General features: G+C 41.1%; 1 protein-coding gene across 1 annotated transcript; it reads left to right on the top strand.

Annotated features, from left to right (window-relative positions):
* Window positions 1–1,459: 1,459 nt before the first annotated feature.
* Window positions 1,460–18,563, top strand: LOC141088708 (steroidogenic acute regulatory protein, mitochondrial-like). The gene is made up of 7 exons (XM_073574882.1): window positions 1,460–1,544; window positions 6,585–6,704; window positions 8,048–8,184; window positions 8,266–8,421; window positions 9,969–10,153; window positions 11,289–11,382; window positions 15,736–18,563. Exons 1-7 carry the CDS (start codon window positions 1,481–1,483, stop codon window positions 15,862–15,864), a joined length of 885 nt encoding a protein of 294 aa, XP_073430983.1. The 5' UTR covers window positions 1,460–1,480; the 3' UTR covers window positions 15,865–18,563.
* Window positions 18,564–21,013: the final 2,450 nt, after the last annotated feature.

The raw sequence follows: 21,013 nt of genomic DNA, 5'->3' as shown, positions 1-21,013 counted from the left end.
TTCTCTCTGGAGAGTGAATGAATGGTTTAGGTGTTGGGTGGAGATGAGACTCAGAGCATAATGATTAAAGAAGGTAATTTTTCTATAAACACATTATTTTTAACACAAAAGTAATAAACCACTAAATCAGTGTGTCTGTCACTACATTTTGTGCTATTGTTTGACTGGGAAGGATAACAAATTGAAAAGTGCCCATAAACTGTAGTATATTCACCTCTAAGGTGTTTAGAGAATCTTTATAGAACTGGTATCTAACACCATATGGTCAATTGGTCACTGTATACGGATTATAGCATATCTGTACAAAAAAAAACAATTTTTTCAGGTGCCAAAGTTTTTTGAATAGATTTAGGGTATTTTGAGGGTGCTGAATTAAAAAATACCACAACTTTTGCCAAATTGCTTCTAGTTTTTAAGATAATTCATCTATGAAAATAATGTGTTCTCCCAATGAGAATTGAGTGTGATGACAAATGCAATAGCTTTTCATCTTTTGTCTCTTTAACAGTGTCTTGGGTAATTAAATATCCCATATAATTATTCTGTATTTCAATTTGTAGGCTTACAATGCTATAAAAGTGACTTTTTGAAGCCACAATTCTACTGTAATTAATTAATTATTAAATATCTTAGAAACTAAAGCCAATCTGGCAAAACCGAGACCATACTCTTAATCAGCACCGTGAACTTAATATAAAATTGTCAAGACATCATTGGCACCAAAATCACTGTATATCAGTATGGTTTTTCTACCATATTTTTTTTCAGCAACAGTATAGTAGTATTATTTATTTACCATGTGGTGATACTATGTGGTCATGAATGATGTTGGCGTCTTATTTGGGACCTCCCAAGTGATATTGTTCATAGAATATGTAATATTCAGATTTTGAAACTTCATTACTATGGAGAGAATCTAAGGCACGTATAGCTTCCCAGCGCAAGCTACATTCAGTATATAAATATACCCTCGCTGTACACTAGCTCCATAGTTACGACCTATGCTATGTGGAGGCAGTATGCAGCCAAGTGAATAAAGTTAGTGGCAGCCAACTTACTAGATAGTACCCCTTTATGATAATGTTGGACCCCAAATACTTGGAGACCATTTTAAGTCTTCCCACCCAATTATGTCAGTGTAATAATTATATTTAAGAAAAGACGTGCGTCTCTCTCGTTCAAGGTCTCTAGGAGGAAGCTCGTGCAAATCTCTAGACAGATAACACTCCATGTGCAGATGTGTACGGTAAAGATGAAAGATATTTGCTTTGTGAGCTTATGACTGATTCTTTTTTCCTCCTTCTGCCTTTCCCCTCCCTTCGGGCTTTCTCTGTCCTTGGACTCCATCCATTTGCCTTTTCTATCTAGAAGCTTGCTGCCTATCATCCGATGCTGTCCTTCAGGATTTCTATAAAGATAGGACACTGAAGTAAGTACAGCCTCTCCAGTAAGGGAGGCCGGGCTGCACATACATCACACCATGCTTCCTGCAACTCTCAAACTGTGCTGTGGAATTTCCCACCAACATCTCCGGAAACTCACCGGTACGGTATACCGCTCATACAATGTCACCATATTTCATGCATTACTTTATCATGCTTTTTGATGTCTCCCATTGGCTCAATGATCTTATGGAACGACAAGGTCAACTTATTACACTTCAATTACTCATAGTGACTTTTCCCTTCCAGCGAGGAGATAGATACCACAGATTGTTGATTTCTGAAGAAGGTTACTTGTCTTTTAGATTAATTAAGGTTATATTAATGTTCAGTAAATGCATTCCCGATATTCGGTTAGCTCGTTATTATTGTTGATTTTGGTGCACTGTGCCAAGTCTGTAAGGTGAGTTATTTTATCATCTTGGAAATGCATGTTGCATTCATAAAATTACAAAATATAAGGATTTAATGATGTGATTCCAGCTAAAGAGCTATTACTCACATAGAAATGTCAAATAACTGATGTCACAGCTCGATATAAAAATGAGCATCAGGTTTTCGCTATGGATCTAGGATTTTAATTATAACACACAGGACTATGACTACTCACACTATGACTGTTTTAGCATCGATATTTTTATGTATTGTTATGCACATATTTATTAGTATTTTCTGGTTCGTCTGAATGGACTACACGGTGGCTATTAAAATATCACATGAGGAGCATTAGAAGCGCAACTGAGACTGCAACTTTTATGTATGCAGTTTTCTGCTTTAAGTAAAATGTTTGTCTAGGTATACATTATAATAAGCGCATTGGGTCCGACCCATCATTTGTGATTTGTTAAAGTAACTTTTATTTTTTTTCTCCTGTGGCATTCGCTGACATTTTTTATTTTTTCGCACCAAATTCTTCAAAATGGCGCATGTGATTTCATGAATTTGGTACAAAATTAAAAATGTTCTTTTTGGCAACTTTTTAGAACCAAAAGTCACACATTCTTTAAAAAGCCGCAAAATTGCACAAAAAGTGAAAACTTTCATTTCATGAACCTGTCTACAATATCTGGATAAGCAAAGCAGTTGAGGAAAGATCAGAGATTTAATAAAGAAAGGAATAAAATGAAGCAAAACGTATAGAGAGTAAGGCCAGGTACACATAGCGTTAATGAAGTCCGTTTAACGCATTGCATTCACGGACTGCATTAACGTTACTCCCTAACGCGATCGCGTTATGTGATCCCGCTAGCGCTGATGCTTCATCTGCGCTAGCAGTGACGGAACTCTGGACTCTGCAGCCCACATCCGGGGTCCGTCACAGAATGACGGCACATCGCTAACGCATGCCGATTATGGCATGCGTTAGCGATGCGCTCGTCTATAGCAGTGTATGGGTGCGTTAATGCATCCGTTACATAGCGTTTATACCGCTATCTAACAGATGCATTAAAGGCACCCCTCTAACGCTATGTGAACCCAGCCTAAGGCACAAATGCAAAACCCACTGAAAAAGGAGCAAATTTCTCTAGTAAAGTGGAGAAACAACAATGATGAGTCGGACAATTACTTTGCAGCTAGGTAAAGGACACTGCACTGTTATCTTATAGCCTTCATGTATGGAAACATGAGCAGATCAAGTTGTTCCCAGTTAAACTGATGACTTTCAAGCTTGGATTTAGCTCCAAAAATGTTTCTATTTGTTGTCACTATGCATGTTACTATTAGAGGTTGTTTTATCTCATTTCTAGTGCAATCTATTACAAAATACACCAACTATGTCCAGAACTGTGGCTGATATCTGCTCTTATTATTGCTGAGAACAGCAAAGCTAAAATCAACTAAAATACATGTGCCAAATCCCTGTATGCACTCGCTCACTTAAAGGGAATCTGTCACCTCATTTTTGACCTATGAGATGTGGCCACCGCCATCAGAGGTTTATCTACAGCATTCTGTCTTTCTGGCACCTCTCATTTTCTAGCGATGACGTCCTCCTTCTTACTTCTGCTGCGGCTCCTGTGCAGGCGTACTTTATCTGCCCTGTTGAGGGCAGAGTAAAGTATTGCAGTGCGCAGGCGCCGAACCTCTCTGACCTTTCTCGGCACCTGTGCACTGCAGTACTTTACTCTGCCCTCAACAGGGCAGATAAAGTACGCCTGCGCAGAAGTAAGAAGGAGGATGTCATCGCCAGAAGATGGGAGGCGCCGGACCCCGACACCTATCGGACTGGACCGGACCCCCGGGTGAGTATAATCTAACTCGTTTTTCTTATCTTTCAGGTTACATCGGGGGCTTATCTACAGTACAGCATTACAGAATGCTGTAGATAAGCCCCTGATGGCGGTGGCCACATCTCATAGGCCAAAAATGAGGTGACAGATTCCCTTTAAGCTTATTTTCAATCCGAGTGCTGTCCGTAAAAAAATGAACCGCACTCTGACCAATGTTACTCAATGGGGCAGTGCAGACAAACGTTTTTAAGTTACCGAATCTGCATGTGAGAAAAAAAATCACAGCATGTCCAAATTTCTTCTGTAAATCAGATGACAGTCGTCTGTTTATGTCTATGGGTATGCAAAAAAATTAGACGCCATACGAAGCCACGGTGCAGCATCCCTTTTTTTGGATACATTGCAATCCTGTAACATAGGAAACTGTACTGTAAATGGTCCTGTAAATGAATAATAGTAGATGCTAAACCGATAGAATAGAATGGGCAAGTCCCATCCGATTAACAGAAGAAACTTGTGCATGCTGCGAATATTTGTACACGCAGATTCAGTCAGTGAAAAATATTCGCTGATCTGCACTGCTCCATTAAGTAACATCGGTCCTAGTGCTGTCCGTTTTTTATGGATAGCACTCGGACCAAAAATACGGTCATGTGAATGAGCCCTAGGGCTGAGTTCTCTAAACAAGAGTACATGGGATACTCTGATTTGCAAGTGCACTAACTGGCCCATAACACACAAGCAACTGCACTGCCTAGTATACAGCACATGCCACCACATCTCCGTGTCCAACATCTTTAGTAATGGTACAGTGGTATGCATAGCCCCATTAGTCTCTTTTACATAAGAAACTAACCTTGCTGCCATATCCAACAAAAAAGTTAGTTATTTTTTCTGAGCAGTTAAAAAATATTGCACTGAGCTTAGATTGTCTGCCATAAATGACAAGGCCAGCTGTACCCTATTAGACATGGGCATCAGAGATCCACACGAGGCCTGAAGCAGCAAAACCTCTTAATGAGGTTGTCCAGTACTTTATCAATGATAATCTATTCTTAAGAATAGGTCATTAATAATAAAGTGATGGACAAAGGATAAGTCATCAATGATAAGTAGTGGATAATGGATAGGTCACCAGCGATAAAGTAGTGGACAATTGACAGCTCATCAATGTTAAAGTAGTGAACAATAGAGGCGAGGCAAGTCCTGAGGGGCTCTCACTTCTGGCTCCAAGTGCACTTTCCCCCCTTCCCCATCTACTCACGCCGCGGGCTGGGCGGGGGCACGACCCGCTCCGGGGACAGTGGCAGGTGGGGAGTTTGACTGGCGCGGTACACCTGTCAAACTGAAACGCAGGTGTCCTAAGGTGAGCTCAGGGAGGCCAGAAACCTACTTTATCAATAATAAAGTAGTGGACAATGGATAGGTCACTAGCGATAAAGTAGTGGACAATTGATAGCTCATTAATGTTAAAGTAGTGAACAATAGAGGCGAGGCAAGTCCTGAGGGGCTCTCACTTCTGGCTCCAAGTGCACTTTCCCCCCTTCCCCATCTACCCACGCCGCGGGCTGGGCGGGGGCGCGACCCGCTCCGGGGACAGTGGCAGGTGGGGAGTTTGACTGGCGCGGTACACCTGTCAAACTGAAACGCAGGTGTCCTAAGGTGAGCTCAGGGAGGCCAGAAACCTACTTTATCAATGATAAAGTAGTGGACAATGGATAGATTCATCAATGATAAAGTAGGGGACAACCTCTAGTTTTAAATTTTGCTCTTGAATATGGGCATATATTTTCTGCAACAAATCTGATGCATCTGTGAGTATACCTGATGTCTGATACAGTGGTATGTAAAAGTTTGGGCACCCCTGATCAGGTACTAACCCTACAGGGTGCCATAATTTTTGCATCAATCCATTTTTGTTTTTGTAATTTTTAAAATGTAAAATATGAAAATATATAATATTTTGTTTGCCTACAATACACAGGTAATGTGTCATCTGGGATGATTTTGTGAATCCTGCTTTGAGCAGGGGGTTGGACCAGATGACCCAGGAGGTCCCTTCCAACTCTACCATTCTATGATCTTTAACTTTAGCCCTTTTAGAGATCATTTCATCTTCAACCTGCTTAACTGTTCACTGTAATTTTGACTAGGGGTGCCCACACTTTTACATGCCACTGTATCAGGCTTCAGGCGTACTAACATGCGTCAGATTTGTTGCAGATATTTCATGCCAGAGTACCTTTGATGTGTGCGTCCTCTGTGGCGTTCCTTACCTTGTCTCTTCGCTCAAGATATCCTAAATGAGGGACCATCTTTGAATTAAGACCTCGTCTACATGCGATCTGTATGCTCCCAGTTTGCTTTGCCTTATATTATATCAAATATCTTCTTGCAGCTTTTTCAAATAGTAAAATCTCTCAAAAATAGTCTGTAGCTTGTCTTAGATTGTTAGATCAAGAGAGTAGAGCATGTTCTTCTTCTGTCTCATTACCTTGGGACATTTTGGATTGTATTTTGCATAGTTTCCCTCTCCAGGTTGCATGCACACATATACATCATTATAAAGGTGACAGTGAAAGACACCGACCATACTTAGAGCCATGACTTTTGTCAGCACCATGGATAGGGATTTGAATGTTTTCTCTTCAGCTGACATGGCTGTATGATAATCCTGAAGGATATACCATCTGGAGATCATTATTTCTTTGTACAGGTTGAGTAATGATCTAGAATGTCACAACGTCCCCATAGCTCTTAAAACTAGGTTGTACATTTACTTTAATAAGTCAGTACGATAAGGTTATTTTAGGAAAATCGTCGCTTTGACCCTTTTCTTTGCCCCTATACAATTACAGCAATATGAAAGATCATTAATAATGTTGACCTACGATATCTTGTGTGCTTCTAGGTTTACAACGGCCGGCTGTTGGTGCTTTTGGAAGAGAAATGTCAAAATTTATTTTGAAGACTCCAAGAGGTTTCCCACATATACCAATATCTCTGCAGAAAATGTTATGCACAAAACTAGGTAAGTTAATCCATGACTGAATATTGAAATATTTAAAGGGGGTCTCCAACCTTTGAGAAGTAATAAATGTGTAATCAGTAGGTTCAGTCCTTTGGGACCACTGAACACAAGATTTGGGGTCCATTTGTCCCGTATGAGAATGTATAGGCATTGTGCATGGGCAACCACCACTTGATTCACTGTATATAAAAAAATGGATAAAAAATATCAATCACATACTTAGTGTGGATATATGACTATTACACCCACTCAATTCATTCACTATGGGATTGCCTGAAATGGACAACTCCAACAGATACTACCTACATGCCCATATACCCATCATACATATTCGCCATCCCATAGTCGAGTGCCCATATACCCATCATACATATCCTCCATCCCATAGTCCCATGCCCATATACCCATCATACATATCCACCATCCCATAGTCCCATGCCCATATACCCGTCATACATATCCTCCATCCCATAGTCAAGTGCCCATATACCCATCACACATCCTCCATCCCATAGTCCCGTGCCCATATACCCGTCATACAAATCCTCCATCCCATAGTCCCGTGCCCATATACCCATCACACATCCTCCATCCCATAGTCCCGTGCCCATATACCCGTCATACATATCCTCCATCCCATAGTCCAGTGCCCATATACCCATCACACATCCTCCATCCCATAGTCCCGTGCCCATATACCCGTCATACAAATCCTCCATCCCATAGTCCCGTGCCCATATACCCATCACACATCCTCCATCCCATAGTCCCGTGCCCATATACCCGTCATACATATCCTCCATCCCATAGTCCAGTGCCCATATACCCATCACACATCCTCCATCCCACAAGTCAACCATTATGGCATCATAATGAGCGGCGGGGCTTGCAACCTATGATGACATCAGCATCGCCATGGCAACCATTATGACATCATAATGAGGGGCGGGGCTTGATGCGCACACACTTTTTCCCCATTATGTAGATAGGGGCAAAATTGTTTGGTGAATTGGAATGCGCGGGGTTAAAATTTCACCTCACAACATAGCTATGACGCTCTCGGGGTCCAGACGTGTGACTGTGCCAAATTTTGTGGCTGTAGCTGCGACAGTGCGGATGCCAATCCCGGACATACACACACACACACACATACATACACACATACATACACACACACACACACACACACACACACATACACATACATACACACATACATACACACACTTGAGCTTTATATATTAGATTTAAGAAGGGGTTTTCCTAGCAGTGGACAACCCTTATAAAATGAAAGGCAACAGTGTACATGCTAATAAAAAACTCTCACTTGCTGCATTTCACAGGAATGAATAAAGTTACGGACAGAGAGGGCACGACGCTTTCCAGCCAAGAGTTGTTTTACTGTTCACAGGCTGAGGACACACTTCACCAAGCAATGTGTATGCTCCAGCAAGATGGTTGGCAGGCTGAAACATGTCAGGTATGGACACCAGCTTTCTGACCTTTGGCATTCAACAGCCTGCAATATTATTTTCTTATTCATGTTAATTATTTTCTGCAGAACGGTGATTGGATTCTCAGCAAAACATTCCCAAGGACAGGAAAAGTATTCCGAGCTGAAGCAATAATAGACTCACCACCGGAACGCATCTACAGTCAACTTTTTGAACAGCTTGAACAAATGGATCAATGGAACCCAAGTATCAGCAAAGTGCAGGTCCTGAAAGTTCTAATTATTGGCAGATGTAATAGTAGTAGCCCCATATTCACATTCTAATTGTAAGATTGCATGAAATCAGAAATAGCTTGGAAGATCCTAGTAGAGTCACCATGTGGTCAGGTAGCCGGTGTATAGCTGCAGTGCAGTAGTTTATTATGTGATGGCTGTAACAATGCTGATGTGAAATCATCAAGGGTTTTCTACAATGCAAATAATAATTCATAACATTTAAAATATTAAAAGGACATAATTGAATCAAACCGAACTGATCAAGAGAAATTACCTACTGTGGCTAGTGGATCCCTACACTACGATGTCAGTATGATGGGGGCATGTGGAAAGGCCTTGTCTGACTTATAATAGTCTGTTCCCAACATTATTAGGCTATGCTCACATGCAGAATTTTTGCTGCAATTATCTTCTGCAGCCCAATCCTGCTCTCTTGGCAGTAAAAATGCCATGTTCAATGCACCCATCTCTCAGCGTTTTCACTGCGTTTTTGTTGCTCTTTGAAGCGTTTATTGGGTTAAATGTATGCTTTGTCGACAGTATATGTTTAATAAAGTTAGTTTTCACCAAAAACGCTTCATAAAGGCCACAAAGACACCACCACAAAAAACACTGTTGTTTTTGGGTAAAAAAAATGCTCCAAAAACGGTGACAGAACTGACATACTGCAGATTTAAAAAAGGTTGGCTGGAGATTTATGAATTCTCCTAACTTTTGCTGGTTCTGTAAAAAGCAGCAAAAAAATGCTGCATGTGAATGTAACCTTACAGGGGTATTCCCATCTCTAAGATACTATCCCAATATGTAGTAGGTATAATAATAATAATAATAATAATAATGCTAGCAAATGCCATCAATTAGAAATGTAGTACAGTTCTCCTGATAACCTATGTTGCTTACCCCATGTGCAGGGCATTGTAGTAGCTTAGGTATCCATGGCTACGACCCCAAACAGCTAACTGACTCACTATCTGAGTGGTTGTAACCATGGATACCAAAGCTAGTGCAATGCCCTGCACATGGGGTAAGTGTCATGGCAAATCAGAAGAACTATACTACATTTCTAATGGGAGGTATTTCCTATTATTATTATTACACGTACTACATATTGGGATAGGATTTTGGAGATGGAAAACTCCTTTATCCTGTGTTTTCAACATGAAGTTTGTGAATCTAATGTGCTTCAAAAATGACAAGCTCCAACAATACAATATTTCTGTACTCATATTAAAGGGGTTGTGCCATATGGGACATTTAGGATATATTTATAGGATGCAGTTCATATCTCATTATTAGATTATTGATGGTAGGAGTTGCATCTATCAGCATTTCAGGTGTATCCTATTATTATGCCACAAATGTCACAAAGACGATGTCCAATCATGTGAACAGAAAAAGCCTGAAGTGGGTTAGGTGGGGTATAAAATTGTTGCTCATAATATTTTCACGTGTCATATATAGAATGAAGGACCATCTTTCACTTCTATGTACAGCTTCAGTTTTGCAGTAATGTTGATTACATGTTTTTTTTTCAGATTCTACAAAAAATTGGAAGAAATACTCTACTGACAAGAGAAATCACAGCCCAGATCCCTGCAAATATGGTCAGGCAGAGAGACTTTGTTAGTGTACGACACTGCTGCCGAAAAGGTTCATCACTGTATCTTATTGGAACTGCCACTGAGTCTCAATTAATGCCTCCTCAAGAGGGAATAATAAGGTAGGAACATTTTTTAAAACTGTTTTTTTTTTTGTATTAAAATATTTAAAGTGAACCTGTCACCTGTTTTGGCCGATATAAGATACGGCCACCACCTTTCAGGGTTTATACACAGCATTCTATAATGCTGTAGATAAGCCACCAGTCCGACCTGAAAGATAAGAAAAATAAGTTTTATCATACTCACCCGGGGGGCAGTCCGATGCGGTCCGGTCCGATGGGTGTCGCAGATCCGGGTCCAGCACCTCCCATCTTCTTGCGACGTCGCCCTCCTGCTTGCTTCCTCGCTCCCGGCATCCCACTTCTGCGCAGGCATACTTATCTGCCCTGTTGATGGCAGAGCAGAGTACTGCAGTGCGCAGGCACCAGGAAAAGTCAGAGAGGCCCACTCAACAGGGCAGAGAAGTACGACTGCACAGGAGTGCAATGAAGCAAGCAGAAGGACGGTGTCAAAAGAAGACGGGAGACGCCGGAACCGAACTTGCAACACCCATAAGACCGGACTGCACCGGACCACCCCTCCCCAGGGTGAGTATAACAAAACTTATTTTTCTTATCTTGCAGGTCGGATCGGGGGCTTATCTACAGTATTATAGAATGTTGTACATAAGCCCTGAAAGGCTGTGGCCGCATCTTATAGCGACCGAAACAGGTGACAAGTGCACTTTAACGCCCTGATTCACAAAATTGTTTACGCCAGAATTCTGCTTTGAAAAACTTTGAAAAGTCACAAAATTGTTGAGTAATGGGAAGTTGCAAAAAGAAAACTGTGACTTTTAGAGTTTTAACAGCACTTTTGGGACCGCTTTGCCAAAGTTGGCGAAACTGGGGAGGAGCCAGGCCATTACAACAGCCACCTGACAAATTTAACAAAAGTGGCGGTATACACTGATATGATGAAGACGTTTGCCTCTTTATGAATTTGGCGCATATTATTTCTGCATGCCCCTCATTAACCGTGTACAGCACCAGACAGGGGCTATGAAGAACGGCGGTGCCCTCTCTGGATGGGGATGCACACAAATCACTGAGCGTGGGCTTCCACCTCAGCTTCTCAGTAATTCTGTTACTTACCTCAATCAAAAGTTTATGATTAAGTGTCTGCAGTAGAGAACTAACACATCTGTTTTTACAGGGCAGAAGCTGGTCTCACCTGTATTGTTCTCCAGCCCATAGATGGCGACAATGGAAAAACTCATTTCACATGGCTTCTAAGCCTAGATCTCAAGGTTAGCCTTTATCGATATATTTATGTCTTTACATAGTTCCAAAACTGTTATTTGCAAAATAAGAACATAAAAAATATGGCGCTGGCAATTCACAGCTTCACATGTGCCATGTGCTAATATAAATACCATATTTTTCAGACATGCCCAGCTATAGGATGCTCCAAAATCTCAAATTTAGACAGAACACATATTAAAATGTATTTCTTTACTATTTAAAACTTCTCTAGCGGTGTAAAGAAGTGTAGGGATTGCACAGCTCAGCAGCACAGGCATTATACACACACACACATCTCTACAGTACAGGCATTATATACACACATCTCTATAGCACAGACATTAAATTCACAAACAGCTCTGCAGCACACATGTTATATACACACACCGTTCTACAGTACAGGCATTATATACACATATGGCTGTGCAGCACAGACGTTATATACACACACAGCTCTGCAGCACAGACATTATATGCACACACAGCTCTAAAGTACAGGCATTACAGCACAGACATCATACACACATGGCAGTACGGCACAGACATTATATACACACACAGCTCTGCACCACAGACGTTATATACACACACAGCTCTGCAGCACACACATTATATATACACACAGCTCTGCAGCACACACATTATATATACACACAGCTCTGCACCACAGACGTTATATACACACACAGCTCTACAGCACAGACATCATACACACATGACAGTGTAGCACAGACAGCATATACACACATCTGTGTAGCACAGGCAATATATACACACACAACTTTGCAGTACAGGTGATATATACACACACAGCTCTGCAGCACATACATTACATACATGCATCTCTACTGTACAGACATTATATACACACACAGCCCTACAGCACAGACATCATACGCACACTTGGCTGTGGAGCGCATACATTATATACACACACTGCAGCACAATTCATTCTCTATGTGAATGTTGGAAAAAGCCGAGTTCAGCACTATTCTTTTCAATTGGGAATGATGGAGTAGCGGTTCAGCATGCGATCTGTTGGTCCATTCTAACCCTGCTAAAAGTTTCCCGTTCTGATCAAGGCAGGTCCCAGGGGTAGGACCGCCACTAGAAAACAAGTTATCACCTTTTTAAGGTTCAACATAACACAATAAAGTCATATTGCTAAATGGTCAAATTATACTCTTGGATATCTTTCTGCATTGGGATATCATTGTCATTCTAAGCTACATCTGTATCCTAAACCCCCCGTGCCATATTCCTTTTTTGAGCAGACATCCATTTGTCCCCCTATAGCCGTTTAAAATCATTTTTCCCCCTAACCTATCTCAGTTCTTCTGCCACCAGATAAACTTGGGTCAATTGCAGTGATAGGGCATCTGGGATGTCACGTCCTCGAATTTAACATGACTAGAGTTAGAACTTCCATCCACCTTCCTACTCACCTTCGGTGGTGATCTCCAGGTGTCGGTGAGAGATACGATTTACATCCCCAGAGTTCTGTGATGAGTTTTGGCCTATGTTATCCCAGTGCTTTTTTCATCAGATAGTCTGATGAAGAAGTGCTGATGGAGGGACACACACATGCATACAAGCCTGGGACAAAGGAAAGAAGCTCCAGGGATTGGCTGAAGTGACTATGACTGGTCTATAAGATACATACATGTATTTTGCAAGATTTTTGCTTGCATAAAACTTGCATCCTGAAGTCTGAAAATATGGTATATTTTGTGTTTTTTTTTTAAAAACATCATATGCAAACATTTGGTCATTGAATTATAGGATACAGCCCATCAACTAGTGATAAGCAAATTTATTTGAATAGAATTGAATCCTACCAAAATATACAAAAAAATCCACGTTTTTTGAGTATACAGATTTTTGTAAATTCAGATTCCGCAGATCTTATTGAACCATAGATGGCTGGTAAAGTATCTTTCCTTTACAATAGTTGAGGACACTTGCACATGGATGTATTATAAGAGAATAATAAGGTCCTCACATTCGTGCAACAATTCTTTGCTGCACCTACACATGTGTCTGATTTCATTTAGACCCACACAAAATATTTTTTTTCTTGTTGGCTTCCATTTAAATATAGCAGGAAATAAATTGTAATGTTCTATCAAATATATACTGGTTATACTGTATATTTATACTGACAAAACCTAATATAGAAGTAAAATTGGCAAATACCCTGCAGTAAATATGGTAAATAACTAGCAATAGTGCATGAAAATAGCATAGGGTACTTAGATATCATAATTTTGATAAAAAACGTAAAAACCATCCCACCACGTCAAGGTGACAATCTTCCGGTCTGTCCTAACCTCTAGTATTAAAACCTTTCCATATGTCAGATGGCATAAATGTGAATAAGAGCTGAGCAAGTCCAAGACCCTGACTAATGGAGACTCAGCCATGGGGAACTATGTAAATGCAATGTCCAGCTCAAAGAAAAGGGAGGCCATATCCTTATTTGCACAGAGTGCAAAAACTTGAAACAAAAACCTAAAGAGATGAACTGAAATATACACCGGCCACTAAACAGACAAAATCTAAGATAAAAGCAACATGAGCATATACCCTGCAGTAAGGCTAGTTTCACACTTGCTTTTTTTTGCAGCGCGTTTTTCCCGCAAAAAAACGCATTGAAAAAACGCATACAAAAGCATACAACTGCTGCGTTTTTTTCAAGCATTTTTATGAGCATGCATGAAAAAAACGCAGCGTTTTTATGCGTTTGTATGCGTTTTTAGTGCGTTTTTACCGCGTTTGCGTTTTTTTCCAACATTAGGTGGCCCCTCACACTAACCCAAACCATGACTTTACTAACCCTAACCCTGACCCTAACCCTAACCCTAACCCTGACCCTAACCCTTAACCAAATCATACTTAACCCTAACCCAAACCCTAAACCCTAACTAACCCTAACCCTAACCCTGACCCTAACCCTAACCCTAACCCTGACCCTAACCCTAACCCTAACCCTTAACCAAACCATACTTAACCCTAACCCTGACCCTAACCCTGACCCTAACCCTTAACCAAACCATACTTAACCCTAACCCTGACCCTAACCCTAACCCTGACCCTAACCCTAACCCTAACCCTGACCCTAACCCTAACCCTAACCCTAACCCTGACCCTAACCCTTAACCAAACCATACTTAACCCTAACCCTGACCCTAACCCTGACCCTAACCCTTAACCAAACCATACTTAACCCTAACCCTGACCCTAACCCTTAACCAAACCATACTTAACCCTAACCCTGACCCAAACCCCAACCCTAACCCTGACCCTGACCCTAACCCTAACCCTAAACCCCCTTAACTAACCCTAACTCTAACCCAAACCCCTAAATTCCATGGTTATCAAAAAAAAACGCATGTGCAAAAAAACGCATACATGAGCATGCCAGTGCGCACATATGCGCATCCATAGGCTATAATGGCCATTTTTAGCGCAAAACGTGCGCATATGTGCGCATGCGCTTTTTTGCAGGGCCAAAAAATGCAACATGATGCGTCTGGAAAATACAAACGCACACCCCAAAAAAACGCAGCGCATGAAAATCGCATACATGCGCTTACCAGCGCGCAGGTATGCGCACCCATGTTAAATATAGGGGAAAAAACGCATGCGCACATATGCGTTTTTTTCCAGCGCTAAAAAACGCAAATGTGAAACCAGCCTAATTAAATGAAAACACAGCAATAGTGCATGAAAATAACATAGGCTGCTTAGGTAACATAATTTTCATAAAAAAAACATGAACGCCAACTCACCACGTCATGGTGACCCTATTCGGTCCAAAGTACATGATTTGCTCTATGGAGCCTGTGCAATAAGAACAAGCTCTTGTAGATGTTAAAGACTTTTTGCCTTTACCCATGAGCCTGGAAGAAGATTACAAACTTTATAGAACAATTGATCATGCTCGTCTTGACCGTCTACTACAAGCATACAAATTTGTCTCACTAATAGGCAAGGAATTGATTTGTCTCCAAATACATACGACTAAAGCATAACAATCCATGGCCGCTGTAGTGCTGCAGCGCTCACACTTTCCTCAGGTGGAACTCAGACATCTGATAGAAATGTGAGGGAAGTAGGCCATCAGCAGCTGCTGATTGGTTGCAATGCGCATGTAGCATAACCATGTCATGCCAGCTATGAGAGACCGGAAGCCAACATTGTTGGGATGGTACAAGTGCGCAAAATGAGTATAAAGGTTTTTTATTTTTATACAGGGGACTACAGTGTTAAAGAAGGGGTTGTCCAAGTAAAGGATAACCCCATTAACAGATAATAAACAACCTCTAACTTTTCTTCTCCACACTTTCTTTCCATAGGGCTGGATACCGCAGTCTGTGACTGACCAAGCCCTGTCACAGTCACAAGCCGATTTTATTAAACATCTGAGGAGACATCTGGCATCAAGGGAAAACCAATTTTCGCCTGTTCCCACTGCTCCCTCCTAAGAACTCTACAATATATGCTTTTATTAATACAGTATTAGTGAATTTACACATCTGAACTGCTATAGACTTACTTGCAGGTCTTAAAGGGGTTGTTCTGCCTTAGCGTACAAGTCTGCAGTCACTGTGACTGTAAGTCTTGTGAATCTTCACATGCATGTGCTGCACACTGTGAGGATTCTCCAGTCCTGGTGCCGGGAGCAAAAGGCATGTGACCGCAAATATGTGATTTGCATGTGCAGGCACATGCCGACTAAATGTGCGCTGCCTCGCTCGATACAAGTGTATTGAGTGTGGCCGGATTCGTCTAGTGGGAATGTGACCAGAAGTAGGTAAATTGCATACTTGGGGTCACATGACCACCTACTCCCGGTGCTGCCACCGGAGAATAGTCACAGTGACTGCAGATTTTTATCCTAAGGCTGGACAACCTTGATAAAGAGTTTTTTTTAATATTTTTTCAAACGGTAGTAATTTATGAAACCAAACAGTTTTTAATTTATCTTAAAAATACAGCTAGATTTGCCACGTTCTGCCACTTTACTTTAACACCCAATGTCTTTTAGTGACATGGGAGGAAAATGATCTGGTTTCATGATGTTAGTGAACCGAGATCATTCACTTCACAAGCTGGTTCAGTCACTTCAATATCACAGCTATGTGTACCTTCCAAGCTCTCTGTCACACTAGCAGTGATAAATCCAGTCTTTCTCACATTTTGCTGGTACCAACCTCCCACCAACCTGCACCACATAATCATAGGATCATAGTGTCCGGTAGACACAAAAAAGTGCATAGCGAGCTGCCTGCGGAGGAAAGAAAAGATCTCACTTTTATGTGTCCATAAGACTTCTTGGGGTGGTTGGCACCCCAATAATCTGGAGATGACTGGTTATAGGGCCAAAGAGGTATTATGTCAAAGAGCTGAGGGGGTTCAGAATAATATACCGGGCTGAACTTACTGACGGGGTTAAACCACAGGTGTACTCATGTCTGGACACAAGCAGTGCCCTCCCATGTCAAAGTGAAGGAGTTATAGAACTTGTGGGGTGAAAATAAGGGACAGAAAGTAGTGAAATCCAGCTGTATTTTTAAGAAAAATTAAATAAAAAACCACAAATTTATATATACCGTATATATCCATATTTTGGAAAATATTTTTATACTTCCTGTATTAAATTTATCAAACAAAGAACAATGATCTACACAAGATCCATTGTCGTCTATGATCAGATTCATGTTAATTCCAGAGATGGAAGATCTGTATAGTGACACATGAGACAATGGACATAAACTTATTGAAATTTAGTAACAAAAGAGCACGAAAAAACTGAAAAGCACTGCAGTAACCCCAGAATATCTATTTAAGGCAAATCTGTCAAAAGCTTTTTGCTAGCCAAACTGAGAACAGAATGCAGTATGGGCAGAGACCCTGACTCCAGTGATGTGTCACTTACTGGGCTGCTTGCTGCAGTTTTAATAAAATCACTGTTTTATCTGCTGCAGATCTTGCACTTCTCTGAATGCTGAGCTCTGTATAACCACCCCCCTCATCCCTGATTGGCAGGTTTCTGTGTACACTGTACATAGGTAGAAAGCTGCCAATCAGTGATGGGTGCAGGGTTACACAGAGTTCCTGAACATGGAGGGCCACCTGGCAGCAGGTTTTCCAGTCCCCTAGAGATAATCTCCTGCTTATAAAGTAGTGATTTTATCCAAACTGCAGGAAGCGGCCCAGTAAGTGACACATCCCTGGAATCAGGATCTGTTACTAAATAAGGTTGGAAAAACTGGTGACAGATTCCCTTTGACATAAAAAGTCTCTCTATTGGTACTGCCTACAACTATAGGAATCCGCACACTTATAGCATGTTCTAAACAATTTTCAGACCAGCCTTTAAGATTTTTTCAGTGCCTTCAAGTTTGACTGAAAACACCTAAAACACCTAAAACACCTTTGTATACCTCTGTATGATGTTGCCTTGACATACCAAAAGGGTACTTTTCTGGAATACATAGGGTCAATGGGTACCTCTGGATCATTTCAGCACATGAAAGCAGTGTGGCACTGAAGTGGCAAGGGCCCACCAGTAACCATGATTATGGGAGACCATTCTTCAGCTACATGCAAATATTACATTGTCCTCATTCACAAATTTAGCTCTGCTTCTGTAGAGTAATAAATTGGGTAACATGTTGCATGAACAATGAGGTGCTTCTTGTGTCTGTAATCAAATGTAGTAGCCCAACTTCTGCTGATTTTGGGTGGTGAGAGGCTTACTCCTGCACAGGAGCCCACCAGGGGATTTCCCTGTTCTCCTGCGGGCCAGTCCGAGCCTGCATGGAAGCTTTCATAATGCTTACACCAACCATGAATTGCAGAAGCAATGTACATAAGACTGTCTCACCCATACAGCATTTCACAGACACATTCCTAGCAATGCTGCCACCTGCTGACTAATCTTTTTTTCTACAAAAGTAGTCCTAATTAGTAGTGATGAGCCAGTATACTCCTTACTCGAAATTTCCCGAGCATGTTCGGGTGTCCTCCGAGTATTTTGGTGTACTTGGAGATTTAGTTTTCGCCCTCTTAGCTGCATGATTTGTAGCTGCTAGACAGCCTGAATACAATCCCCACATGCATTCTGGCCGGCTAACAGCTACAAATCATGCAGCTGCGTCAACAAAAACTAAATCTACGAGCACGCCAAAATACTCGGGGGACACCCGAACATGCTCGGGAAAACCAGAGCAACGAGTATACTCGCTCATCACTACTAATTAGAAATCGAAACAAACTTTCTAATGATTTAAAGACACAGGTGATTCTGACATCTGGGGGGACATGTAAATGAAATGTGTATATATGTATATAGACATATATATATATATAAGTATATATATATATATATATTTTAACTATGTGGACTGTATACAAGTCATAAACTTGCATGCTATGTAAAGCATTGTATATATGTGTTCCATAAACACGTTATATGTATTATTCTTAATACTGTACAGGTTGGAAAAATAAATATGTTTGATGTACTTTATGTGCCAAGGAGTTTTCAGTGCTATGGATTATTAGCTCATTTTGACTTATGCATTGATATTTTTCCTAACACATCTGTCACAAGTGATAAAGTTTCTAGGTGAGCTTGACCTGGGCTGTAATGACATATTGACAACCATTATAGGAGTCTATGTCAATATTTCTTGATAAAAAAACCCAAAAAGGTTTACTTTGAACAATGTCACCTCCCTTTTCGCTATCAGGTCTCACTTGAATATAGTCATTTGCATAATAATATGATAATATTAATTGCTCCACCCTCTCAATGCCAGGCCATTTTTCGCTTTCTTCCATCAATGGAGCTGTGTAAGAGCTTGTTTTCATGTGACAAGCTGCCTTTTACATTGGTACCGCTTTTTGTTACTGTACCTACAGGATATTAATTACATTTTATTGCATTTTTGAGGTGGGGCGACCGAAAAAAGGTAATTCTTTTTAGATTTTTTTCTCTACACGGTTTCTTGCAAGAGTTAGTTAATTGAATATAATAAAAAATCAGACTCTTAAGGGCCCATTACAAGTAGCGATATCGCTAGCAATATCACTGTATCGTCACTGGTTTTGTGATGCTGCAGTGATATTGCTAGCGATATCGCTATGTCTGATACTTACCTCCGAACGGCTCCCCCGCTGGTTATCGCTGATCGCGCGAGAACGGCCTGGGCCATTTCTCGTCGGCCGATTCCTGCTGGGCTTCCTGTAGCGCCGACGAGTGACGCGTGGACGCGGGTGGAGGACGTCAGGATCGCCGCGTCTGACAGGTAAGTAATGACCCCCGACCCCTGCTATGTCGCTGGTGAGATCTGCCTGTGTGGCAGCTCACTAGCGACCACTTAGCGATGCACCAGCGATCCATATTGTTGTCGGGATCGCTGGTGCATTGCTACGTGTAACGGTACCCTTAGGCTATGTGCACACAATGTGGATTTGTGGTGTTTCCGCAGCATTTTTTTCTGCGCGGAAATGCACCAAAAACGCAAAGGATTACTGAAGCAAGGTTAATCAATGAGAATCCTGAATTGTTGTGCACATGATCTGGAAATTTTCGTCCTTATTTGCAGCGTTTTGTTTTATACAGCATGTCAATTCTTTTTGTAGATCTGCAGCGTTTTTCACCCATTGACTTCCACTGAGTCACTCAAATCTGTAGCAAAAATGCAGATGTAAAAAGGTTTGTGGATTTGGTGTGGATTAGATGCGGATTTGGTGGCAAAACCCAGCAGATTTATCAAAGGAAATGATGTCAGAAGGAGGAAGAGTGTGTGGGCGGAGAATATAGAATAGAGCCCATCTTGGTTGAAGCACATCAACAATGGAGGTTGGACAAGGAAATTACATCAAATCTGCATAAAAAACGTGCAGAATTTCCACTGCATTTTCTGCCAAGAGATGCAGAAACCGCGCAGAAATTTCCACAAGCAAATCCGAAACATGCACACATAGCCTTACAGATATGGTAATACCAAATGTTTATTTTTTTATCTGTTTAATTATTTTATTTCCCAATAAGGTAAAGTCTGGGTGATTTAAACTTTTTATTATTATTATTCTTTCTGATATATATTCAAAAAACATGTTTTAATCACATTTTATTTTTTAGTCCTCCAAGGAACTTGAACCGGCGATTGTTTGATCAAATGTACTATATAATATAATATTTTAGCATTGCAGTACATAGTTATTTGTACTATCTACTATAAAGTCCAACCTACTGACAGGATCAACCTATGGCTGAATTTCATAGGTGTACTAAAATGGCAGGAACAAAGCCCATCAGAACCCAATGATTGTATCTTGATCAATTGATGGGAGCCCATGTCTGTACACATCTGCATTGGAAATGTCTAAATTAGAACTAGGCAAACTGTGGCCCGTGGGCCACATCCAGCCATCCGAGACAGCCGAAGGGCTGAAACAAAAGCAAACGGGTTGCACCATGCCCTTGCCTGCCGTATGTTTGGCGCCACCCGCTGTTACCATTAAACACATCCTTAGGATGCAGACAGCTTTTAATACATTGGTGGAGGACAGAGCCATTAACTCCTTCTTCCACCAATAAGAGTGTGCCACTGCACCAGC

The sequence above is a fragment of the Dendrobates tinctorius genome, unplaced genomic scaffold (assembly GCF_039654945.1).
Source record: "Dendrobates tinctorius isolate UK_male_01 unplaced genomic scaffold, ASM3965494v1 ptg000040l, whole genome shotgun sequence".
Classification (NCBI taxonomy): Eukaryota; Metazoa; Chordata; class Amphibia; order Anura; family Dendrobatidae; genus Dendrobates; species Dendrobates tinctorius.
This window is presented reverse-complemented; position numbering and strand designations above follow the sequence as displayed.

What these genes read in the sequence shown, in the direction of transcription:
- LOC141088708 (XM_073574882.1), top strand. Translation starts at nt 1,481, where the DNA reads ATGCTTCCTGCAACTCTCAAACTGTGCTGTGGAATTTCCCACCAACAT. An exon ending in AATGTTATGCACAAAACTAG is followed by an intron (nt 6,705 to 8,047) that starts GTAAGTTAATCC and finishes TGCATTTCACAG; the next exon opens with GAATGAATAAAGTTACGGAC. An exon ending in TTCTAAGCCTAGATCTCAAG is followed by an intron (nt 11,383 to 15,735) that starts GTTAGCCTTTAT and finishes TTCTTTCCATAG; the next exon opens with GGCTGGATACCGCAGTCTGT.